The 27,303-nt window shown below is 41.0% G+C and overlaps 1 protein-coding gene across 2 annotated transcripts in view; it reads left to right on the top strand.

The window, feature by feature from the left end:
- The first annotated feature begins 1,083 nt into the window (after positions 1 to 1,083).
- Positions 1,084 to 27,303, top strand: part of UBTD2 (ubiquitin domain containing 2) — a 67,747-nt gene continuing 41,527 nt past the window's right edge. The window contains exon 1 of one of the 2 annotated variants that reach the window (NM_001015679.1): positions 1,084 to 1,198. In NM_001015679.1, the coding sequence (NP_001015679.1) occupies positions 1,129 to 1,198 (70 nt within the window). In that variant the 5' untranslated portion in view covers positions 1,084 to 1,128. Of the gene's footprint in view, positions 1,199 to 1,588; positions 1,799 to 27,303 lie in introns of those variants that run through there. The other variant, XM_059878781.1, reaches the window with a different exon arrangement.

Genomic DNA, 27,303 nt, shown 5'->3' with positions numbered 1-27,303 from the left:
AAGGAAACAAACCCACGCCCCCCTGAACTACGGTCCACGCTTATCTCTCGCAGCCCCGGATGCCTTGCCTCTGTAATCTCAGTCCAGTTTGCAACCACAAAGACAGCCTCTACGTCTAGTAATGGGGCACCGAGATTGCAGGGGGGCAGGGGGATGGGGCAGGCAAGGAGAAGCCAGGACTTAGGATAGCAACCCATTGGACTCTACACAAATCCAAAAGGTGCTGGGACTTCAATCTTCAGCCAGGAGCACCCCTCCGCCGGGTAAGTGGGACCCCGCCCGCGAGCCTTCCATCGCTACTTCTCCGTGCGCAACCCCCGCCCGCCCCCGACTCGCTTCTACCAGAAGGAGGGGACGCCCGAGGAGTCAGAAACTCTATTTCTCCCCTTTCCACTTTTCCTATTCACTTTTACTCCGTCTGTCCTGCTCTCTCCCCCTCCATCGCTTTCTTGGCTCATTCCCGTCTTTCCCTCTCCCTCCTCCTCTCCCGCTTTCTCAGCCTCTTCCCGGGGACGGAACCCCCAGGCGCCTCCTTCCCTCGGGTTTGGTTTGGGGGGCCCCCTCCCCTCTCGCCCGCCTCGCATCCCCTCGGCGCCTCCCCGCCTCCTGCCCCGCCCCTCCGCCCGCGGCCACGCCCGCAGCCAATCAGCGCGCGGCCTCCCACGGCCCCGCCCCCCGGCCTTTCCGGGAGGGCCCCGCTGAGCCCAGGCCTGGATGCGGAGGGCGGTGCCGTGGGGCGGGGGCCGATGGGGTCTGACCGACGCGGGGCTCCGGCGCGGGGCTCGCCTGCACGCGGGAGCGCGGGGCTGTGAAGGCGTGAGGTGGGCGCCGCGGCCCGCCCGGGATGGGCCAGCCCCAGCCTGGCGGGGCCGAGCCGGAGGCGAGGGCGGCGCGCGGGCCAGGCCTGCTGGGCGGGCGGCCCGGGGACTGAGGTAGAAGTGGGCGCGGAGGAAGGGGCCGAGCCAAGGCGGTGGGTGGAGCGGAGAGGGGGGCGGAGGCTGGGCCGCGGCGGGCGAACGGAGCGGAGCGCTGGTCCGGAGCTCGGCGGCGGCGGCGCCTGAGGAAGCGGAGGCGGCGGCGGGCCCGGACGAGCGCCCGGAGGTGGCGGACGAGGCGCCGGGGGCCCCCATGGGCGGGTGTGTGGGCGCCCAGCACGACTCCTCGGGCAGCCTCAACGAGAACTCGGAGGGCACCGGAGGTAGGTGAGCGCCAGGGGGCAGCCTCGGCCCCCCATTGTTCCCGGCAGGGCCTGGCCACCTGTCCCGGCCCCTGCGGGCCTCGCGGCCGGGGCCCCCGCGCCCCTTTGTCATCCCCTCTTCCACGTCACTCCCCGCGCTCCGCTTCCGGCCGGCCGCCGGGTCGCCCCCTTTTTCCCCTGACCCCCCAGCCCCCCGCCCCAGAAAAGCACTCCGCGCTCCGGGAAGGTAGCCCACGGCCTCTCGACCCCACCGCCTCGGCTGGGGAAACTCGGACCAGAAACTGCCTCTGGCTCCCTCGCTCCCTCTCCAGCCCGTTTAATTATTCAGGAACAGGATGGCGGCGCTGGGGTTGCAGGAAAGCGAACTGATGGGGGTTGGGGGGGGGGAGGTGGGGAGGGGAGCCTAATGTATTCCCTCCGACGGGCCCCGCCACATCTCTCCGAACCCGGCCTTGTTGAGCAGAGTTGGCTGGTCTCCGCTTTCCTGAGTTTCAGATGACAGCTGCCCTGGTTGGTTCCAATTTGGCCATTTAAACCTGCAAGTTTCTGGAACTCGGCTGGGGAAGTCTCAAGTGGCCTCAAGCATTATTTTAACGAGGGGTGGGTAAATGGTCTGCCGGAGTAAAACGTGGCTTCTTTCTCCAGCCTGGGGTTATTGGGCCAGTGCACTGTTGGGGTGGGCTAGTCAAATTCCTATCCATCTTACGTAAAGGAAAATATGTAGGATAAAAGTACAAATGCTGTTACCCCAGTAGGATCCGTAGTTTAAAAGTTTCTGTGACACGGAACGCACTTGTACTTTATTGTAAATATGTTTGCTGAGGAGAGGTATTTTAATTCAATCAATGTTGTAGTATAGGAGAAGAGTAATCCAGTTAATTCTGCTTTTAGTTATATGACCTCTTGCTGGGCCCATTCTATACCTTGTGTAGAGGACAGAATGTTTTAGTTAAAGAAGAAACAGCTTTTAGGAATAGCAAAAATGACAGTGTTGGTTTTGTTCCAACCTTATGTTAGATGTCACAGAAATGTGGGGTGTAAGTTCCTAAACTAAGTCGTTGGGGTGGGTGGGTTTACAACTTTTTTCTTATCGTGCTAGCATTTGGACCAGTTGCTTGCCTCGTTAAACTCCATGTACACCTAACTTTTGACTTATAAATGTCCTGATTACATGATGTTTAGCCATGCTACTTCATTAAAATGTATGGTCATCCTGTATGACTAAATCCTGGGCAAATTGAGAGCTCAGCAAAGCGTCTTGAAAAAAAAAAAACTGTCCACGGAAAGCGGTACTTTGTAGTGCATTTCAAGTCATAGCATAATTACTCAGTGGCACGTTAACAATGAGATTTGCAGTAAAAACAAAGCAGGAAGATAAAAGGGGGCGTGGTTTAAAATAACCTTGGGTTAAGATCAAACTGAGGGTCAAAATCCTGTGGGTGAGGTGATCATTAATGGTACCAAACTATACAGGTACAATTACTTTTTGGTAAGTATAGATAGTGTGCTTGTTATATGTAGTTTAAGTTTTTTCACACTCGTTTTAACATTTTGATTCAACATTTTTCTGTTGTTGGTAGTGCACTTGAACTAATTTATGGTTTTAAGGCCTTTTGGTGGTGTGACTTGTGACCAGCCAGACGTTATTAGCACGGGCTTTTAAAAGCAAGAAGTATTAGCTTTTGGTAGTTTATTATTATCAGTGGTACCTAGTTAGATAGTTATAGTGTCAGCTTCTTTGTGAACTGAGTTCTCTGGGTTTTAAGCTGTGCTTTACCTTTCCAGAGTAAAGTTTAGAAAAATTGTTGTGAAACCTTCGTTTTATTTCTGGAGAGAAGGCATGACCCTGATGTAACTGGGGTGAAGGAGTGAGCTGTGTGGGATAAAAGGATTATTTCTAGAATTTAATTTGTGGAGGCCTTTATTCTCCATTATTGTCATGAAAGTTAAAGAGTTAATTGTGATTTAAAGGAATTAGCCCAGGTGAGTGTTTCAGGTTAACTTGTTAAATAGTTACTAGCTTATTATAGTAGATTTTTGTTTGGGAGGGAGAGACTTTTCCCTAAGGGTGTTGGCACAGATCCGTCACTTTTCCGATGTACAGTAGTAGTTTTAATCTGGACATATTGGGCTATGAAAAAATTTTTTTCAGCATGGAGTAAAACACAGTTTCCCAATGTTTTTCATGACAGATTTAAGATTTTCATGACAGATTTAATTACGTCCACAGTGTTGTGCAAACATTATCATTTTAGGATGGCTTCACTTTCTGAATATCAGCAGACTTAGTAAAATGACTTAAAAAACTTTTTTGGCCATTTGAGGTACTGTACTTTCCCTTTCCCTCTGAATCTTAAGTCTCTTAAGTATGCAAATAAATGTGTATATTGAGAATAACTTCCATTCTAGGTGCAGTACTTTGAAGAAATTTGGAAAATTTTTGTAAGAATTTTTAGAATATGGAAATGGCTTAATGCTGTAAGATTTGTGTTATGTATTGTTTTGGAATCAGTTGCTGTATCTTCTGGTATACCTTGCCTAGAATTCAATTTTTGAGTTTTAGCTTTTTTGACCATTTTTTAAATGCCTAATTTTAATCAAGAAAGTTATATTATAGAACTTATGCAAGATTATTTAACAATGCTCTCCAAGCTTCCACACTCCTAGAATTTCCAGCTGTTGTGACATTTTCAGACAGCATATTTTGTATAGTTCTCCACCTTATTATGATGACATTGTGATGCTGAGGTTGGCACTTAGGTCCTCTAGACAAGAATGTGGCCCGTGGCATTTACTAAGTAATTAAATCTCTGATGAGTTTTAAAAATAAGAAATACATGAATAAAAAAACAATAAAATGAAATTCATTGAAGACAGCCGATTCCCTTTTCATATTTCAATCCTTTAGTGAAAGTAGTGATGTGTCAGTGGAAAGTAGGTTCTCACCTCTGGGTAAGTCATTTATTCTGTACCTTCAGTGATATCCCAAGAGTACTGACCAAGGTGCTCACCAGTTTCTAGGTTTACAGGAGGAGAACTCTGAATACTGAATATTGACTTGTTTGGGTTTTTTTTTTTTTTTGGCTGCTGCATTCAGCATATGGGATTTTAGTTCCCCAACTAGGTATCCAACCCACCCATGCCCCTGCAGTGGAAATGCAAATTCTTAACTACTGGACAGCCAGGGAAATCTCAAACATTGACTTCTTTATTTCAGAGTGTCTTGAGAATATCGTGGAGTTCTTTTGGATATCCATTTATAGCAGCCTTAACACCTACTTGATGAGAACAATGCTTTTTGAGTAATAACAGCTACCATTTAATCCAGTATTTATTGTGTAGCAGGTATGGTGATTATGTTCTCACTTAGTCTTCAACAACTCTGGGAGGTGGATAGTATCTATTTTATAGATGGATTGATGCTGGGAGAAATTAAATAACTTGCTTAACATGGCAGAGTCAGAGCTTAAACTGGGGCTAAAATAAAGAATGCTGACTTTTTTTCCCTTTTCCTCTAGTTTAATTTTTTTTTAATTTTAGTAAAATACATATAAAACTTGTTATTTTAATCACTTTTAAGTGTATACTTCAATGGCATTAATTATATCCACAGCATGCAATACATCACTATGTATTTACAGAGTTTTTCATCACTCCAGACAGACTCTGGATCTGTTAAGCAATATCTTTTCTCCCCTCTCCTCCTAACCCCTAGTAACCTCTAGTCTATGATTTGTCTCTGAATTTGCCTATTCTAGATATCTCATATAAGTAGAATCATACAATATTTATTGTTTTGTTGGTAGTATATTTTACTTAACAGGTCTTAAGGTTTATCCTGTTGTACCAAGTATCAGTGATCCTTTTTATAGCTATTGTGTGTACATGCCATATTTTGATTATCCCTTCATCCGTTGAAGGACGTTTGGATTGTCTCCACTTTTTGGCTATTGGGAATGATGCAGCTATGAACTTTAGTGTACAGAGAGTAAATCCCAGTTTTCAGTGCTTTGGGATATATACCTAGGAGAACGTAGGAATTGAGAGATCATGTTAATTCTGTGTTTACTTCTTAGAGGTAAATTTTCCCACAGTGATTGCACCATTTTACATTTCTTCTAGCAGCATACAAGGGTTCTAGTTTCTTCACATTTTCACCAATGCTTGTTATTTCCCATTTTAAAAATTGTAGCTTTTATAGCGGGTGTGAAGTGAGGGACATCTTATGGTTTCAGCTTGCATTTTGTAATAGTGATGTTAATGTGCTCATTTGGCATTTGAATATCTTCTTTTAATAGAAATATCTAAGTCCTTTGCCTGTTTGTTTTTAATTGAGCTTGGGCTTTGTTTTTGCTACTGAGTTGTAGGATTATGTTAATCTTTATTCTGTATATTAAAGCCTTATCAAGATACATTCCAAAGAATTGCACGGAGAGATAAGAAAACCTTCCGAAGTGATCACTGCAAAGAAATAGAGGAAAACAGTAGAATGGGAAAGACTAGAGATCTCTTCAAGAAAATTAGAGGAATCATGCAAATTAGAAATCATAGAAAATTAGAGAAATTCATGCAAAGATGGACACAGTAAAGGACATACAGTATAGACCTAATAGAAACAGAAGATGTTAAAAAGAGGTGGCAAGAATACACAGTAGAACTATACCAAAAGATCTTCATGACCTAGGTAACCACGATGGTGTGATCACTCACCTAGAGCCAGACATCCTGGAATGAGAAGTCAAGTGGGCCTTAGGAAGCGTCACTACGAACAAAGCTAGTGGAGGTGGTGGAATTCCAGCTGAGCTATTTCAAATCCTAAAAGATGATGCTGTGAAAGTGCTGCACTCAATATGCCAGCAGATTTGGGTAACTCAGCAGTGGCCACAGGACTGGAAGAGGTCAGTTTTCATTCCAATCCCAAAGAAGGGGAATGCCAAAGAATGTGCAAACTACTGCACAATTGAACAATCTCACATGCTAGCAAAGTAATGCTCAAAATTCTCCAAGCTAGGCTTCAGCAGTGCATGAACCGAGAACTTCCGGATGTTCAAACTGGATTTAGAAAAGGCAGAGGAACCAGAGATCAAGTTGCCAACATCCATGCCAACGTTGGATCATAGAAAAAGCAAGAGAATTCCAGAAAAACGTTTATCTGCTTCTGCTTCATTGACTATGCCAAAGCCTTTGACTGTGTGGATCACAACAAACTGGAAAATTCTTAAAGAGATGGGATTACTAGACCACCTTACCTTCCTCCTGAGAAACCTGTATGCAGGTCAAGAAGCAACAGTTAGAATCAGACATGGAACAACGGACTGGTTCCAGTTTGGGACAGGAGTACGTCAAGACTATATATTGTCACTCTGCTTATTTAACTTGTATGCAGAGTACATCATGCGAAATCCCAGGCTGGATGAAGAACAAGCAGGAATCAAGATTGCCAGGAGAAGTATCAATAACCTCAGATATGCAGATGACACCACCCTTATGGCAGAAAGTGAAGAGGAACTAAAGAGCCTCTTGATGAAAGTGAAAGAGGAGAGTGAAAAAGTTGGCTTAAAGCTCAACATTCAGAAAACGAAGATCATGGCATCTGGTCCCATCACTTCATGGCAAATAGATGGGGAAACAATAAAAACAGTGACTATTTTTTTGGGCTCCAAAATCACTGCGGATGGTGACTGCAGCCATGAAATTAAAAGACGCTTGCTCCTTGGAAGAAAAGCTATGACCAACCTAGACAGCGTATTAAAGAGCAGAGCCATTACTTTACCAGCAAAGGTCTGTCTAGTCAAAGCTATGGTTTTTCCAGTGGTCATTTATGGATGTGAGAGTTGGACCATAAAGAAGGTGGACACCAAAGAATTGATGCTTTTTAACTGTGGTGTTGGAGAAGACTCTTGAGAGTCCCTTGGACTGCAAAGAGATCCAACTAGTCAATCCTAAAGGAAATCAGTCCTGAATATTCATTGAAAGGACTGATACTGAAGCTGAAACTTGAATACTTTGGCCACCTGATGCGAAGAGCCAACTCACTAGAAAAGGCCTTGATAATGGGAAAGATTGAAGGCAGGAGGAGAAGGGGATGACAGAGGATGTGATGGTTGGATGGCATCACCGTCTCAAAGGACATGAGTTTGAGCAAGCTCCAGGAGTTGGTGAAGAACAGGGAAGCCTGGCATGCTGTGGTCCATGGGATCACAAAGAGTTGGACATGACTGAGCGGCTGAACAACAACAAGATACATGACTTGGAGATATTTTCTCACATTCTATAGGTTGTCTTTTCATGCTCTTGATGGTGTCTTTTGATTCACAAAAGTTTAATGAAGTTCAGTGTATCTATTTGTATCTTTGTTGCCTGTGCTTATAGTTTCAGTTTTAAATTTATTTTTAATTGTTGATGGATAAAGAATAAATATATAACAATAATTTACAAATCTGATAACTAACATTTGTTTTAACTATGAATAGAAAGCTGTTTTAAGCTTATTTCCTCTGTCAGATCTGATGAAAAGGTTGATAGGCAATGAAATTGTTTTTTAAATTTGACAGGTGATCCATAAAGCCATTTCAGTTTCTTAATCAAGAGATGAGTATTGTCTTTTCTGGGGAAGCATTTTACAATCAACAACCATTGAGTACCCACAGTATGCCCAACTTTGTATTGGTTGCTGTTGTTCCAAAAAAAGGAATCATTATCCTATTTCTTGTGTATGTCAGAATCCTTTTTTAGGAAAGCATAATGTGCATGTATGAGGCAACTGAAAAGCACTATTTAAACAGATAAAAAACACCACTGAATAAATTGTGCAAGTGCTGAGAGAGCAACGGAACACGAAGTGACCTCTGCTGCTAGGAGGTGTGGTTCCTCAACCAGCAGCACTGTCATCAGGTGGGAGACATCATGTTAGAAATGCAGACTCTCGGGCCCTGGCCGTAAACTGCTGAATCAGAATCTGCATTTTAATAGTGTTCTCCAACAGTTGCCGTGCACGTTCAAGTTCAAGAAGCATTGGTAAAGGATTGCTTACAGTGGGAAGAGACGAGAGAGGAATACATTAGGGGGAAAAATGTCAAGAGTTGGTTTTTTGGATGTGGGGATATAGAAAATAATCCCATATTTGTGAACCTGGGTAAACCAAGAATACTGAAGTGGCATGTCAGATTTTGGGGAATAAGAAAGAGCTGTCTGGAGAAAGCAACCTTTCAGTATGTTAAAGTTCAATTGACAGAAGAATTTTTAAGTTGAGACATCATTTTGAAGTTTAGATATGGAACTCCTAAATGTTCAGGATTATGAATGTGGATTTTGGAGTCAGCTGGCTAAATTGGCTGGAGGTGTAAAAGTCAATGAAGGCTATGCTGCTGCTGCTGCTGCTAAGTCGCTTCAGTCGTGTCTGACTCTGTGTGACCCCATAGACGATAGCCCACCAGGCTCCCCCGTCCCTGGGATTCTTCAGGCAAGAACACTAGAGTGGTTTACCATTTCCTTCTCCAATGCATGAAAAGGAAAAGTGAAAGTGAAGTCGCTCAGTCGTGTCCCGACTCTTAGTGACCCCATGGACTGCAGCCCACCAGGCTCCTCCATTCACAGGATTTTCCAGGCAAGAGTACTGGAGTGGGGTGCCGTTGCCTTCTCTGGAATGAAGGCTATCAGTACAGTTCAGTCGCTCAGTCGTGTCCGACTTCTTGCGACCCCATGAATCGCAGCACGCCAGGCCTCCCTGTTCATCACCAACTCCCAGAGTTCACTCAAACTCATGTCCATCAAGTCGGTAGTGCCATCCAGCCATCTCATCCTCTGTTGTCCCCTTCTCCTCTTGCCCCCAATCCCTCCCAGCATCAGAGACTTTTCCAATGAGTCAGCTCTTTGCATGAGGTGGCCAAAGTATTGGAGTTTCAGCTTTAGCATCAGTCCTTCCAATGAACACCCAGGACTGATCTCCTTTAGAATGGACTGGTTGGATCTCCTTGCAAGTTAAGTGAAAAGAGGAGGAAAGTACGAAGAATTGAGTCATGAAGTTTTCACAAAGTAGAGAAATGAGAAATCACTTCTCAGGACCTGACTGTAGTGAGTACTTAGTATACTGAATTTTGTTGAGTTACTGGGAAACAGGTCTGCCTGTGAAACTGATAGATCTAATTGCATTTGAACTTTTCATTCTAGTGTGGTTGTGGAAATTCTAGTTGTAGTTTGGTACTCATATCCTAATATAAGACAGACTTCTTGGGCGTCCAACTCCAGAATATAGCAACAGCCCATTTGAGATTGGTGTACTTCAGAACAGATGCATTCTCTACAAGACATCAGTTACTTTCTTCAAGAATATCACGGACATCTATTCTTTATATATTTCCAGTGTTTTACACTTGTCATCTCACTAGGTGCTTCATTGAATTTTCTTTTGCTGCTTCTCTTAGGGCTGTGCCTATGGTAAAAAAAAAAAAAAAAAGAAGAAGAAGCGAATCGAACATGACTGGGACTAAAGATTAAGTCTCCTCGTTTTCTCCCTAGTGTGACAGTAGAAGTAAAAATCTTTCATGTTTTTCCGGGTTGGTGAGCTCTGGGGCTTCACGAGAGGATGCATAAAATTTCATACCAATTGGAGAGAGACGTACTGTGAAATAGGAGGCATTTACTTGATGTAAAGCAGAAGGGGGCTGATTTTGCTAGGAGGAATGGAGTTGTGTGGAAAGAATCAAAAGGAAAATATACAGCAAGAAAATGTAGGTTGGAAATACAGTGGTACTTTGGGTAGCTCCATAGGTTCAGTAGGTATGAGAACTGAAATTAGATGGGAAGCGACAGTTGGAAAATACTGCCATATGGGGCAAGCTGAATCTTCTTTGAGAAGAGAGTTAAGCACTTCAGTTTACATTAAAAACTGCTGTGGTATGTGGTAGCCCCTCCCTCATTTGCTTCCTCCCATTGGGCTTGTCCCACTCGTTTTCAATTTTCTACTAAGTAGAGGGTTGAAGTTTTTTCGCAGATAAGATTCTCTGGGACCTTACGTTGGAAAGACATTTTAAATGAAGAGTCTTATTTATGGCTATTAAATGAGCTGTCCTTTTCATCTCTGATTTTATATTTAGGAATCAGTGGCTAGAGTTACATAGTATGAACAGAAGATTTAAGCCATTAGAAATATAGGAATTGTTATTCCTTTGATTTTTGATGGCCCTAGTCTATGACACCTGTCTTTCTTAGGGAGAAATTTGAATCAGTGGATTTTTAAATCTAATTTTCTTACTATAAATGCAAAGCTTTGGCAGCACCTTGCTAGTAGTACTATATCCAGGTGAGTCTTCCAGTGAGAAGAATTATTGAGTGTTAATAACAGTAGTAAGGAACTTTTGCTTTTATGTAATGAGTTAGTTATCTCATGATTTTTGACTGAAACACAATCTTCTCTTGTTGCAAGAGAGCGTTAGGTTGGTTTTGTTAAGCAATATGATCATATTAATTGGGCGTGATGATCAGTTTGCTGATGTAGTGATTCTCTCATTTTTCCTTACTGCAGACCACCTGAATGGTTTATCTTCATTTGGTGGACCACTGCACCTGATTCTTCCCGCCGCCCCTCACCATCCCTACCCAGCTTTCTGCTTCTGCTTATTGGGCAGTACTAGGCTACCAGCAAGGTCCTCATGATTCACTGGTAGTTCAAGAACCATAGGTTGAGACTTTACTAACGCATATGTACTTAAAGATGCATGTGGTTGGCAAGAACAGTCAAGCATATATTCCATTTTGCATCAGCTCCTTTGACTTGGAGCTAGCAAGAATCAAATTTGGTTTGCAATATACTCCATATATTGACCCGAGAGGTTAAATATTGCTGACTATACATTGGATATTGTAATGCCATACTTTTGCATGTTTGCAGTAAAACTTGTAGAAGTTTCCATTATAGCTCAGTTTTTAGAAATCAAATTTCTATTGGAGTTATCTGAGAACAAGAAATATTTACATGTGGGGGATAATTTTATGTAACTTTTACTTGAATGTGAAGTGTTAATGATACATTTGCTCACAACTTTAAAAAATAATGAATTAATGACTCTCGGGCCTTTCTGATTAAATTTTAACATCACCAGAAGCCCTTCAGATAGCTTTTGCATTTGTTATAATTGACTTGCAGGTATAAGCAAGGTCAGACTGCTCCTTTGCATTTGTTCAGATAGTTTCCATGCTTGTGGCCTGTGTGACAAAAGTATCACAGGGAAAGAGGAACTGGAAATGAGATCTAATTCTAACAGAATATGTATGATTCTTTACTTCCTAGGCTATAGTAGATCCAAAGTCCAAGCTTTTCCTGCTTTTCTGCTGGCTTCACTTCCAACGTTGGGATAATCTTTCATCAGTGAATAAGTATGAGCCTTTTCTTTTCCACCCAGGACTAATCCTGCCATCCTGAACATCGTAGCACTGTTCTTCAGTGCTTATTCTCCTCCCTCCTCCTTTCCCTCAACTTTATTGAGGACTGGTTGACAACTGTTTGTTGACAGATACAGTATACAATGTCATGATATAATATACATATACCTTGTGAAACAGTTACCAGAATCAGAATGATGAACACATTCTTGTTGTGAGACTCTTTAAGATCTCCTCTCAGCAACTTTCAAGTATAAAGTACTGTATTATTAACAATAACCATACTGAACATTAGATCTTTATAACTTGTGCTTCTTAAAACTGCAAGATTGTACTAAATAAATAATACTAAATTATTGTACTAAATAAATAAATAAATGGTACTAAATCCACCTCCCCCCCTCCCTTTTTCCCAAAAATCTGTCCTGGTTATTTTTGTACATTTACTTATCTCCTCAGAGCATAAGCCACGTTGGACCTGGGGACAGCGACCTCAGTTTTCTCATAGTACTTTAGGTTTAGTTAACAATTGTGTGAAGCACATCTTTGACTTTATAACAGTTTTAGGGAGAAAATGATAACTGTCTTAATAGTAGGCTCACTTAATTCTAGAGCAAGAACCTTGTTAAATAAGACCATGTCATGTAATAAAAAGATTTAGGAGTCAGAATTCTTTAGTTCTGGTTCCACTTCTGCTCTTTGTATCTGCTACCTTTAAATGAGCATGTTAATGAAATCAGTAGGCTCCAGCATTTTAAACAGTTGAATCTTCTTTTTAGGTATATCTTACATTGAACAGTAACATCAGTCTCAGCATTTGATTTCTTTTTATTTTGATTGTATATAGTCTCTAAAAAATAAAAATAAATGATTTAGAGTCTCATAAAGTTCTGTAGAATATTTTTTTAAAGTTTGACTCACTAACACTATCAGCAACTGTGCTCAGAACTCAGACGATAACATGTCACACAGTATTACAGTTTATGTTTTATTTTCACTGAGCATTCTTCAGTTAACTTGATAAGAGCATATACGGAACAGATGAGATTGCTGTGACATTTAACGAAGCCTAGACATCCATGTACTGTATTAGTGTGTTCCCTCCGTCAGTTCAGTTCAGCTCCCTCAGTTCCCTCATCAGCTCAGTCGCGTCCGACTCTTTGCAACCCCATGGACTGCAGCATGCCAGGCCTCCTTGTCCATCACAATCTCCCGGAGCTTGCTCAAACTCATGTCCATCGAGTTGGTGATGCCATCCAGCCATCTCATCCTCTGTCATCTCCTTCTCCTGCCTTCAGTCTTTCCCAGCATCAGGGACTTTTCTAACGAGTCAGCCCTTCACATCAGGTGGCCAAAGTATTGGAGCTTTAGCATTAGTCCTTCCAATGAATATTCAGGATTGATTTCCTTTAGGATTGACTGGTTTGATCTCCTTTCTGTCTAAGAGACTCTCAAGAGTCTTCTCCAACACCACAGTTCAAAAGCTGTGTTACATGAGTGAACATGTATGTGCATGTATTAATAAAAGGCACATTCAGAGCTGTGGTTTTCCCAGTCAGTGACACAGTTAGAAAAATTTCCTTAAGTTCATATATGCATAGAGTAGACAAGAGAAGCATTCCAATGACTCTAAGATGAGTTTGACCCAGCAGCATAAGCTAACATGTTTCATGATGGGTCTTTATGTTTGAAATGTGTGATACTTTTTGTTAGGGTTCTTAAAAAATAGTAAAAAAAAATATTTTACAAGATAGTTTAAATTACATTTTGGAATGCTGAAACAGTTGTTTGTTTCTGTCTCTTGAGTTTTTTGGGACCAATTTAAAAAGTCATGTGACTAGATCCTAGAAAAAATCTTTACATGACACATGTAATTTCAATTTTTATCTACTCTCAGGATAGGTGCACTGTGTTGGGCATTGTATTACATATTTGAAGTTTCATAGGATTACTGAAAGAATGCTGCTGCTATGTCGCTTCAGTCGTGTCCGACTCTGTGCGACCCCGTAGACGGTAGCCCACCAGGCTCCCCCGTCCTTGGATTCTCCAGGCAAGAACACTGGAGTGGGTTGCTAGTTCCTTCTCCAGTGCATGAAGGTGAAAAGTGAAAGTGAAGTCGCTCAGTCACGTCGGACTCTTAGCGACCCCATGGACTGCAGCCCACCAGGCTCTTCCATCCATGGGAGTTTCCAGGCAAGAGTACTGGAGTGGGGTGCCATCGCCTTCTCACTGCCTTCTATACTGAAAGAATAGTACTGTATTAAGAATGCAGTGCTATCCAAGTTAATTTTGATGCTAACTTTGAGAGAAAACAAAGGCAGGATAAAACATTAAAATAGTGAAGGGATGAAGGAGATGGTGTCTGTTGTAGCTATACCACTAACTACCATCTGGTTACAGATCTGGAAGTTGGTTCACTTACTCCCACTAACTGATTGGCCTTCACCTGGAATTAAAAGGGTCGGGAACAAGCCCTCAGGGTGGTCTTTCTTTTCTGGAGCAACTGTTGGCTTAGAATGCACTCTGTAAGTGAAGATATTGATCATGTAAGGTGTGAACTTGACCTCTCAGTTCATTTGAAGCTGAGAGTGCACCTTGGTACTGTTAGGCCTTTGCTTCTCCCTGTCTTTGACGTGGCTTCACTTCTCTTTTTTCTCTCGGGTATAAAATATTCCAACTCTGCCTACAGTTGGGGCAATCTAGTATTATATTTAACTTTTGGAAGTTCAAGACAGTGAGTGCTTCATAGAAAAGGGATTGTTGGATGAGATCTTGTATTTGGGGTTTATGCAGGAGGAACTAGAATAAAAAGAGACGCTGAGAAGGACCTGGTAGGTGAGGTCTGGTGTCTGCCATGCTTGTGAGAGTCTGACTCCTGCTCATGAAAAATGGACTGGATTGAGATGAATCCTAGTGGGCATGGCAGCGGATCTCTGTATCTAGTAAATAAAGCTTGAAGTGAAGTGAAAGTTGCTCAGTCATGTCCAGCTCTGTGACCCCATGGACTTGATACGGTCCATGGAATTCTCTAAGCCAGAATACTGGAGTGGGTACCCCTTCCCCTCTCCAGGAGATCTTCCCAGCCCAGGGATTGAACCCAGGTCTCCCACACTGCAGGCAGATTCTTCACCAGCTGAGCCACAAGGGAAGCCCAAGAATACTGGAGTGGGAAGCCTATCCCTTCTCCAGCTGATCTTCCCACGCCAGGAATCGAACTGGGATCTCCTGCATTGCAGGTGGATTCTTTACCAACTGAACTATGAGGGAAGCCCACCTAGGGCCTTTGCTTTAATGTAAATATTTGCTTTGTGGTGTTTTTATTACAGTTCTTAAAAGTAGCATGATCTCCCTCATTTTTTAATACTGCTTTTGGAAATTATTTGTTTACTTATTTCTTTGTTCTCCCACAATGTCGTAAGCTCTGAGGCCCAGGCCTTTTCTGATTCTTCTTTACTGTATGCCTAGTTGCTTGTGTGGTTCCTGGTACCTGTGCATTCAGTAGCTGCTGACTGAATGAATAAGTGAAATAATGAATGAATAGTTACCAATTGCTTTATCATTTGGAGGATGAAATTTTTTTCTACTTGGCTTTAGTTATTTGCTTTTGGGGGTGAAATTTATAGTAAAAACTATTGTAATGTTGTACAATTATTTTCCATTATCTTTAGAGACTTTACTCATAATTCTGGGATAGATTCTTATTTGGCTATTTGGTAAAAGGAGGGAGTGATCTAATTTGCTTGTTAAAATCTCCCCAAGTGTTTATTAATGTATTATTCTGTCATCCTTCGCAAACTTAGTGGTGAGTTGAATTGCTTTGTATATGAAAAGAGGGTTAATTGTATTTAAAGCCACCCAGACCAGTGGTATTATGTTAGGTTGTTCTTGAGCTGATTCTGTGCTTATATTGAATGCAGCAGAAATCCAGGTTTTGCATGCAGCCTATAAAGTATAACAGGAAATAATGAAGATGCCTTTTAAGAATTCTCTGAATTTAGGTGTTGGGGGGTTTTGAAGCAGGTATTTTGGAGGATGTTGGAGGAGGGCAGAGCCTAGGAACAAATTGTAAGATAGAAGTGCTGTTTACAGTACTTTGCTCATGCTCAGTTGCTTCAGTCATGTCTGACTCTTTACGACTCTGTGGACTGTAGCCTCCTAGGCTCCTCAGTCCATGGGATTCTCTAGACAAGAATACTGGAGTGGATTGCCATGTGCTCCTCCACAGAATCTTCCCAACCCAGGGATCGAACCCGCGTGTCCTCTATGACAGGTGAATTCTTTACCACTGAACCACTGGGTAAGCCAAAAGAAAGTTGCAGTCACTTACTGAGGTTGTAGTGTTGATGGTTTAGTCGTGTCTGACTCTTGCGATCCCATGGACTGTAGCCCATCAGGCTCCTCAGTTCATGGGATTTCCTAGGCAAGAATACTGGAGTGGGTTGCCATTTCCTTCTCCAAGGGATCTTCCCAACCCAGGGATCGAACCTGCATCTCTTGCATTGCAGGTGGATTCTTTACTGCTGAGCCAGTGGACGTTCCTTAATGTACTTTATTAAAGACTGATTGCACTCTGAAAGTTGGAACTGTGTGTCCTTTATTTACTTTCTAAACCACATTCCTCCATATAAAAACTGTAAATAAAGAGTATTGTGTTTGGGGTAGAGATAGTCATTAATGTAAATATAACTTTATAACGTATAATTTTGTAACACATGCCTGATATTTTGAGATATTTAGCAATGCAAATACTTTTTTTTTCAGCAATGCTAACAGCTTTTAGCTTTTTGTCCTAAATTTTTAGATTTATTTATTTTATTTTTTGACTGTCATGGGTCTTCGTTGCTGCATGCAGGCTTTCTCTAGTTGTGGTGAGCAAGGGCAACTCTAGTTGCAGAGCACAGACTGTAGGAGTGCTGAGTTCAGTAGTTGCAGCTCATGGGCTCTAGAGCACAGGCTCAGTACTTGTGGTGCGGGGGCTTAATTGCTGCACAGGATGTGCAGTCTTCCCCGACCGTGGATAGAATGGTGTCCCACCTGCATCGCAAGGTGGATTCTTAACCACTGGATCTCCAGGGAAGCCTGTTGTCCTGTTTTTTACTTATTAAAATCTCCCTTCCTGACTATGTTATTTGCACAGCAAACATGCATTGAGTATACTGTGTGACATACTTGAATTTGTATGTAAGTATCTCAACAGGGTCTGGCACAGGGGTTCATAGGTTGTTGGTTTGTAATGTTGAATGAGTAGATCTTACTGAAGTCATTAAAATAATGGTTTTTCAATGGTTTAAGGTTTACAGAGACAACAACTATCGAGAAGACCCATGATTTCAACACATTCTTTGGTGTAATTTTGTTTTTTTAAAAATCTTCATATACATTTTCTTGATTCTTAAAAGGAAGCTTTGACTTCGAGGAAGTCTGATATTAATATTTCCATTTTAGAAGAGAGAAAACTGAGGCACAGGGAAGTTTTAATCTGATTAAGGAATAAAAAGAGTAGCCCAAACTGTAAGTTTTGTCTTCTGTTTTCTAATTCAGTATTCTCTCCACTGAAGGTGAGGGTTTTGGTTGACTCTTCTTTCCTTGCCGCAGAAGTGTATGTGTGAGCGTTCTCTTTCATGGCAGTAAACACAGTTTGCTGCTGAGTCACTTACCCCATAGGCGGCAGCCCCCAGGCTGCCCCATCTCTGGGATTCTCCAGGCAAGAACACAGTTTAGGGAAGTTAATGAAACATGGTTCTTAAGGACTCTCATGTTCATACTCCAAAATGGAGATCGCAGCAGTGAAAAATGAGTTGAGAAATTGCCTTTAGTTTTAGTCAACAAATTATATTGCATCTCACAAGATAGAAATTTCAAACTAAAATCTTAATTATCTAACAGGATCAAATGGAAAAAAGTGATCATCTTTTCTAAAATTCTTTTGTGCCCATTTACTCAGTTATCTTCCTTTTCATCATTACCTCTGCTTGCTATCCCAGACTGAATGTTTTCAGCTTAATATTCAGTTTTACTTAAGCTTGACTTGAGTTTAGCAGTTGAGCTTTGTGGGGAAACCACTTACCTTGAGGTCCTTAAAGTACAAGAAAAAGAAGACTTTGTCTAATTATAGAAAGCATAATAAAGTCTTTCTAGGCCTGTGATTTTAAATCACCATTAGTGGAGTATTAAAAGATCTATCTGTTTCAAATCAGAGTGGTGATTCTCCTGAGGGGTGAGTTGAAGGAGGTGTCATGAAAGTTCATTCTGATTGGCATATCCAGCAATTTAAGGATGAAGATTGGAACCCATATGTTAATGACTATCTGTACTTACAATATCAGTGTATGGATATTTGGAACCACCTCCTGGGAAGCCCCGGTGGCTCAGCAGTAAAGAAACCACCTGCAATACAGGAGACATGGGTTCTATTCCTGGGCTGGGAAGATCCCCTGGAGGAGGGCATGGCAACCCACTCCAGTGTTCTTACCTGGAGAATCCCCATGGACACAGGAGCCTAGCAGGCTGTAGTCCAAGGAGTCTCAAAGAGCTGGACATGACTGAACTCACACACATGGTTTATAGCCGATAAAAGGAACTGAGGCCATCTACCACCAGGAGTGTCTCATTTAAAAGTGGGGAGGAGGGGACCTGTGGTCCAGTAATACAGCTTCATTATCACAGCTTGTACTTTTTCTGACAGTCACCAATTTGCCTTGGACTTCAGTTACCCTGGAAATAAAAATTTTAACTTGGTGGTGATTAAAAAGCTTTGGGCCTTTGATCATTGTTTTGTTGCCAAAAATTAACATATATGGCCTGTTGAACAAACCCTTCTGTGAATTTGGCTTTTTTGATTCTTGGTTTGTGATGATTGCGTCTTGTGTGAATACGTCTCTCTTCCCAAATGACTCGGAATAGTTTATATGCCCTTTAGTCCCTCATAATTATGAAGTGAAAAATTGAGGTGTGTCACTACATATAATAAGTAGGACATAAGAAACTTGAGAAAACAATAAAATGATGCCCAGTATTTCTGGAATGAATGTTGAATAAGATATTTAAGCTATAACAGGAGTTTTGAGAATTGGGAAAATTGTTTACCTGTAATAAAATGTAATGAATACTCCTGGAAGCAAGAAGGATACTATCTTTTTGAAAACAGATTTTTGTGTGTATTTTCATTTTCTGTATACCAGCACTAAATCTACTGTCTAGAAATTACAACATAACTGCATAGGGCAAGCAAATGACTGGGATAAAAGTTTCTGTTTTTTCTGTCACAGATGATCCTTAACCATTTTAAGGAGGGAATATAAATAGGGACAGAACTTACATTTCGGTGATAGAGGTAGGTTTTTCAATTTGGGACAGGGATGTGTACTGAAAGTCTTACGTGTATGAAAGTAAAGTTTCACCGTTTATTAAAGAAGGGGGAAAGAAGACATTTTCAGATGAAACATTGAGGAGGATTAAAGAAAATTTAGATGTAGAGTAAAATTCCATTTGCATTGAGAAATTATTCTAATTTAATAATAAATAGGAAGTATATGGGACTTCCCTGGTGGTCCAGTGGCTAAGACTCCAGGCTCCCAAATGCAGGGGGCCTGGGTTTGATCCCTGGTCAGGGAACAAGAGATCCCACATGCTGCAAGTAAGAGAGCTGCCTGCTGCAACTAAGATCTGCCTGCTGCAACGAAGACCAAAGATCCCAAGTGCCAAACTAAGACCCGACACAGCCAAAGAAATAAGTAAATAAATTAAAAAATAATAATAATAAAAAATAGGAAGTATGAACATCATTGGCAAGTTATTTTTGTGATAAAATCTTGGGGGGAAATGCTACACAATTTTAATATAGTTAAGTATTGATTTGGAGAAGGCAGTGGCACCCCACTCCAGTACTCTTGCCTGGAAAATCCCATGGATGGAGGAGCCTGGAAGGCTGCAGTCCATGGGGTCACTGAGGGTCTGACACGACTGAGCAACTTCACTTTCACTTTTCACTTTCATGCATTGGAGAAGGAAATGGCAAGCCACTCCAGTGTTCTTGCCTGGAGAATCCCAGGGACGGGGGAGCCTGGTGGGCTGCCGTCTTTGGGGTCACACAGAGTCGGACATGACTGAAGTGACTTAGCAAAAAAAAAAATTGATTTACAGTATCTTTAAATTTGCTCCTGACACAATCTAAAAGCTACTTATAACATTGCTAATTTGTGGTCATTATTAAATCTTTTTAAAAACTGAAAAAAATTTTAAGTGTCAAAAAGCATATCTAAGAGAAAAATTTATTCAATGACCTACTGTAAGTATTTTGCTGTACATCGCATCAGACTCAGAGTATATGGCTATGAGTCAAGAGAGAGAGTGAAATAAAAATGGATTCATGTATGTTGAGAGAAATTGTGACGTGCTTCATGAGGTCAGCTACAACTTCTAGAATTTAACTTTATTGATGTTTTAGCTTTGGGTTAAAGTGAGTGTCGTTAGCTTTTCATTTAGGAAGGATTGTCAGTATTTTTTCTAAAATTGAGCTTGCTGGTTTAAAAGTTAGGATTTAGTAGAGTCATCACAAGGATGTGAGAGGTGCACATCCCAGGACTTTAAAAAAAAAAGATTTTTATTGGAGTGTAGTTGCTTTACAATGTTGTGTTACTTTCTGCTAACACGCAGTCAGTCAGCCATATGTATACATACATCCCTTCTTTTTTTGGATTTTCTTCCCATTTAAGTCATCACAGAGCATTGAGTAGAGTTCCCTGTGCTCTACAGTAGGTTCTCATTGGTTTTCTGTTTTGTACACAGTAGTATACATGTCAGTCCCAATCTCCCAGTTTAAAACCCCCCTACTCCCCTTGGTATCCATGCATTCTATTTTTTTCTCTACATCACTGTCTTTATTTCTGATTTGAAAATAAGCTCGTATCATTTTTCTAGATTCCACATATAAGTGATATTATGTGATATTTGTTTTTCTCTTTCTGAGTTACTTTAGTCTGTATGACAGTCTGTAGTTCCATCCATGTCTCTACAGATGACCCAATTTCATTCACTTTTATGGCTGAGTAATAGCCCATTGTGTATATGTACCATATCTTCTTTATTCGTTCCTCTGTTGTGGACGTTTAGGTGGCTGTTGTAAATAGCGCTGCAGTGAGCACTGGGTGCACGCATCTTTTGAATTATGATTTTCTCTGGGTATATGCCCAAGAGTGGGATTTGCTGGGTCATATGGTAGTTCTGTTTTTAGTTTTTTTCAGGAACCTCCATACTATTCTCCATAGTGACTATGAATTTAAGTCATGGGATGTACTGGGAATGTAATGTGAGGAGATGCAGTGTAAACTGTAGCAAAGGAATACTCTGATATAACTGGGCAAGTTTCTCAAGTCTCTTGTAGGGGCATTTGCAAGAATATAGTATTTTTTTCTGTTGACAGTACTTCCTTCTGAACAGTTCAGTTAAATAAGATGAAAATAAAGCTTGGGATTTTGTAATGGTGATAGCCATAGATGCAGTTTTAAAAGGATTAAGTGACATCCAAGATAATATCTATTTTCCCAAGAATCTAACCCAGAGGCAATACATTTTCTAGTAGTTTTTCTGTTATTTTGAGTATTATTTTCTTTATACATGGATAGAATTGATGTTTAAGCACCGGTTCTGCTTTATGGCTTTTGTGGCAAAATCTTGGACAAGCCAAAATATTGTTTTATGGCTCTGTGGCACCCACTCTTGTGTTCTTATATGTACTTAGAAGCATGAGTGCTTTGACTACACTTAGAAACCCATTCAAGGAGAAGGACTTTGCAAATGAACACAATTTCAAGTGAAGTGTGTTTACCCATATTTTTGCCAGGCTCTTATAAACATTAAGCAAAGGAAACTTATCAGATTGAATCTTGAGTAAAGAGTTGTATGAACTGCTGATGTCTTTTCTCACGAAACAGTACTAATTTTGGAACTGGGCTTGGAACAGGTACCAGCCTGCTTTTGGTAATTGGTATATGCTGATTAGGAAATAATGTATTGTTTGGGCACTTCAGGTCAGTGTCGACTTGCTATGCTATCTTAAGCACTGGTTCACACCTTTGAAACCTCATGGAAGCCCAAGACCTTAGAGATGGATTGATCATGTAGTTTTACTTTGTAGGTGAAAGTCTGAGACCAGGTTGAACATTTATTCTAGTAATTCTTAAAGCCATGAGGCAGTATAGTCCTGCTGCCGCTGCTAAATCGCTTCAATCCTGTCTGACTCTGTGCGACCCCATAGACAGCAGCCCACCAGGCTCCGCCGTCCCTGGGATTCTCCAGGCAAGAACACTGGAGTGGGTTGCCATTTCCGTCTCCAGTGCATGAAAGTGAAAGTGAAGTTGCTCAGTCTGGTCCAACTCTTTACAACCCCATGGACTGCAGCCCACCAGGCTCCTCTGCCCATGGGACTTTCCAGGCAAGAGTACTGGAGTGGGTTGCCATTGCCTTCTCCAGTATAATCCTAGTGGCTGAGAATATAAACCTTGGAGTTTGTCTAGGTTTGAATCCCAGCTGTACCATTTAGCTATATGATCTTTGGGATTTTTTATTATTATTCATCTAACAGACACAGATATAGTTTTTTATGTTCCAGAAACTGTTGTAATTGTGTGAGAAATATTACCTTATTAAATCTTCCTAACAGTCCTATGAGATATTATTACTGTGGTCTCCCTTATGCTCCCCCTAGGTGGTTTCTCCATTTTAAGGTGGAGGTTACACTAGAGTTATTGAGAGGATGAGTGGGACTGTATATAGAGAGCACAGTGCACAGTGGCTGGACCACGACAGTGTGCATTCTCTGTTGACTATTATTTTTTCTGAGAAAAGCAACATTTTTGGCAAACTGCTACCTTCACTAGTAATGTAATGGTTAGACTAGTAGGAATCCTTCCCTGCAGGGTTTTCTAAATGCTTACAGGAACTTTCCTTTCCCTGAAGAATTTTTGAGTTGGTCAAGTAAAGTCTCAGAGCATCTAATTCTCTCTAGACATGATCAGCACCGTTGGGTGTCCTGTGTCTTTGGGGCCAGGTGAGATCTGAATTAGTTTGGCAGGCTGTAATTGATGCGGTGGTTAAGAGCCAGACATGACTGAGCCAGCTGGGCATGCACGGGTGAGGTCTGAGTTACCATGGCTGCTCTGCCAAATCCAAACCTGTATCCAAGGGATTATTGAAGGGTCACAAGTCCTTTTTTTTTTTTTAACTTTATTTCAAAATAATATCAAACTTACGGAAAAGTTGCAGAAACAGTACGAAGTTCTGATACCCTTCATTCCAGTTTCCCCAAATGTTAATATTTTATCACATCTGCTTTGTTATATTTTCTTTATATGTACATATTGTTGTTGTTATTGTTTGTTTACTAGGTTGTGTCTGACTCTTTGCGACCCCATGGACTGTAGCCTGGCAGGCTCCTCTGTCCATAAGGTTTCCCAGGCAAGTATACTGGAGTGGGTTGCCATTTTTTTCTCCAGGGGTTCTTCCCAACCCAGGGATCAAACCCATGGCTCCTGCTTTGTCAGGCAGATTCTTTACCACTGAGCCGCCGGGGAAGTCCTTTATATATATACATACATGTATGTAAATACTTAAACTTTCCTGAGCCATTCGAAAAAGTTGCACAGAGTAAACCCTTTTACCCTGAAATACTTGAGTGTGTATTTCCTAAGAATAAGGACTTTCTCTCACCTACCCACAATTCAGTAATCAAAATCAAGAAATGAGTATTGATATAATGCTAATTTTTACAGCTTTTATTCAGATTTCATCGTCTTCATTAATATTCCAAGAAAATCGTCTAGGATCATGCATTATGTTGTCATAGCTCTTTAGCCTGCTGTAATCTAGCACAGTTCTGGAGACGTTTTGTCTTTTGTGACCTTGGCATTTTGAAAAGTATGTGCCAGTTATTTTGCAGAGTGTTCATCAGTTGCACTCTGTCTGCTGTGTTCTCATGTGTAGGTTCCTCCATGATTGTGTAGTCTGGGCAAGCGCACCGCAGAAGTGAGTTTGTGTCCCTAGTGTATCATGTCGAGAGTCATATAGTATCTTTTTTCCTATTTTTGTTGATGTTAACTTTAATCACGTATGGTGCCAACCAAGTTTCTTCCTTGCAAAGTTACTATTTTTTCCTCTGCAAATAATAAGTATTTAGTATGAAGACTGGATCTATGTAAATATTTTTTTTTATTATCAAACAGGTACTAGCTTTAGCATCCATTGGTAGTTCTTGCCTGAAATAATTATGGTGGTTGTCAAATGGTGATTTTTCTAATTTCACTATTTCTTTTATATAATTTAATTTAAGAAAGAGCTCTCTCATCTCAACTGTGTGTTTGCTGATTTATATTGGTATGGACTCATGGTTTTCTGTGTTTTTCCATGGTTTTCTGTGTATAATCTGTTGCTATTGTTACTTACTTTGATGCTCAAATTGTACCACATTGGCCAGCGGGAGCTCCTCCAGACTGATCTCTGTGTTCTTTTGACATGACTTTGTTATTCTTTGAATACTTTGTTTTCTGGCATAACAAGTTGTTCCAGGCTCATATTATATTTTACCTGTCAGAGTCCTGAAATCAGCTAGGGACCCCTAGTTCCTTTTAGTGGAGAATGATATTCAGAAGTAAAAATCTAGACTCCAGTGTGTTTGATGGTACTGGAGTAACATTGCCTGTAGGTCGTCTAAGTGGAAAGAGCTTGAATACATATATCCCCTGTGTAGCCCTCAGCTCGGAGAAGGCAATGGCACCCCACTCCAGTACTCTTGCCTGGAAAATCCCGTGGATGGAGGAGCCTGGAAGGCTGCAGTCCATGGGGTCGCTGAAGGTCGGACACGACTGAGCGACTTCACTTTCACTTTTCACTTTCGTGCATTGGAGAAGGAAACGGCAACCCAGTCCAGTGTTCTTGCCTGGAGAATCCCAGGGACAGGGGAGCCTGGTGGGCTGCCGTCTATGGGGTCGCACAGAGTTGGACACGACTGAAGTGACTTAGCAGCAGCAGCCCTCAGCTATATAGAAGATATGGGTATATATGATATCTACATGGTGAGTGAAAGTCTCGATCCCATGGTCCAGGCCAGAATACTGGAAGAAGTAGAGCCGGAAGGGAAAGAAGCTTTTCCCTTCTGCAGGAGATCTTCCCAACCCAGGGATCAAACCCAGGTCTCCCACACTGCAGGTGGATTCTTTACCAGCTGAGCCCAGGGCCATGCGTCTATATATTTTTACATATTAAAAATGAGTTCATACTGATAGCTCTCATTCCAGTCTAATAGTATTAATACAAGATTTATTCTAGACTTTGCCTGTTCATATATTTACAATTCTCTTTCTAAAAGTAAAGAAATGTGACTCCTAATTTCCACAAATATTTACTTATTTACTCAATCTGAGGATACACATAAAATAGTTTGGATTCACTAATTTATTTCATTGTGGAAACAAAACTACTAACTAGAGTTCAGTATTCATTTACAGTTCTTTATATCTGTAGCCTAAGGATAAAATTACTAAAAAAAATACTGTGTTCAAATGTTAGGTACACGCCCTTTTAATGTAGTTTGTTAACCCTTTGAAATACAGTTAAGTTCATTTATTTCTAGTTGTGTTCTTTTTTAGTTTTCCCCCTTTTTGATTTTGTTTGCTTATTTGAGTATGTGTGATGGTAGTATTAGTCACTCAGTCGTGTCTGACCCTTTGCAACCCCATGGACTGTAGCCCACCAGGCTCCTCTGTCCATGGAATTCTCCAGGCAAGAATACTGGAGTGGGTTGCCATGTCATTCTCCAGGGGATCTTCCCAATCCAGAGATCAAACCCAGGTCTTTACTTAACAGATTCTTTACTGTTTGAGCCACCTGACAAGCTGTGTGATGGTAACGTAGTTCTAAAGGTTAGAACTAGGCAAAAAGGTATACTGAGAAGTGTAACCCTTACTCATTGCTGCCTCTTACCCATCCTTCCATTGTTCCCATTCCTTTTTACCCACCCTCTGTAAGTGACTAGTATGCCTGGTTTCTGGTTTATCCTTCTGTTTTCTTTTGTACTAATGAGCTGGGCGTACATGTCTGTCTGCTTTCCTTTCTTTTTCTATTTGTAGGACTTCCTATGTATAGTGAGTATTTGGTTCTCCAGTAGGGATATTATACCTTTCAGTCTATTTTTTGGCCTTACAGTGACTCATCAACATGTACCTACTCAGTACATCTGTATAAACACATAGTGATTATACATAACTTGATTTAGGTGTTGTGTTTGGTATACGGCTTCCCAGGTGACGCAGTTGGTAAAGAATCCATCAGCCAATTCAGGGGATGCAAGAGACGCGAGTTCAATCCCTGCGTTGGGAAGATCCCCTGGAATAGGAAATGGCAACCCACTCCAGGAATCTTGCCTGGACAGTTCCATGGACAGAAGAGCCTGGCGGGCTACAGCCCCTGGGGTTGCAGAGCCAGACACGACTAAGCACTCATGCTTGCGCACCTTTGGTGTGCAGTCTCATTACTTTATAGTTACACCATCTTGCACAGTGATAACTACGCTGTAACATTTTTAATTTCTCGTAGAATTCCTTGTTTGAAATAAGGCTAGTTTCTTTCCATTGTATGTAGTGCAGATATTTAATGATTGTCATCATTGCAGATATTTAAATGTGTTTTTGTACATTCTCTTAGGTAGTTTAAACATGGCTGAAATAAAAAGTTTTAAGTTCCCAAAGAATAGTTAACTTTTTTTTTTGCCTGGTTGTATGATGAAGCACACCGGTACTTAGTGTCTCTCTCTCTCTCGCTTGCTCTCTCCCACACTCACAGCAACAATAAGAATGTCAGCTTGTCTTCTTGATCTTGGTGTGGGGAGGGTGCTTTCAGTGTGTGTGCTTTCACTGAGTGTGATGTTAGCTGTGAGTTTTTCATAAAGACCCTTTATCATGTCATAGAATTTATTGTTTATTCCTAGCTTTACATGTTTTTATCATGAAAGAGTATTGGGTTTTGTCATGTGCTTTTTCTGCAGTCGTGGAGATGATTGTGTGGAGGATTTTCTCCTTTGTTTTTATTAATATGGCATATTATTTTGATTTTCCTATGCTGAATTAGTCTTGCATTCCTGGGATAAATCTCACTTGGTCTTAGTGCATAATCTTTTTAGTGTACTGTTGGATTCAGTTTGCAAGAATTATATTGAGCATTTTTGCATTTATCTTCTTAAGGGGTATTGGTCTGTAGTGTTTTTATATTTGTCTCATTTTGGCTAGGGAATGATGGCTTTATAGAATGAGTTAGAAAGTGTTCCTTCCTGTTCTATTTTTTTGGGAAGCATTTGAGAGTTGGTCTTAATTCTTCTTTAAATGTTTGGTAAAATGCCCCAGTGAAGCCATCTGGTCCTGGGCTTTTCTTTGTTGGAAGGATTTTGCTTAATGATTCAATCGCTTGTTATAAATCTGTGGAGATTTTCTGTTTCTTCTTAAGCCAGTTTTAATAATTTTGTGTTTCTAGGAACTTGTTCATTTCACCTAGATTATTTAATTTGTTAGTGTACAACAATTCATAGTATTCTAATATTCTGTCTTTTTGTATCTGTAAGATCAGTAGTAATATTTGCTCTTTTTGATTTTAGTTATTTGAAACTTCTGTTTTGTAAGAACAGAACAGAACAAAAAAGTCTAGCTAGATGTTTGTTGAGTTTGTTCATCTTTTAGAAGGAC

Source organism: Bos taurus, chromosome 20, assembly GCF_002263795.3.
Source record: "Bos taurus isolate L1 Dominette 01449 registration number 42190680 breed Hereford chromosome 20, ARS-UCD2.0, whole genome shotgun sequence".
Classification (NCBI taxonomy): Eukaryota; Metazoa; Chordata; class Mammalia; order Artiodactyla; family Bovidae; genus Bos; species Bos taurus.
Note: the sequence above shows the minus strand (reverse complement) of the source record. Positions and strands in the feature narration are given on the sequence as shown.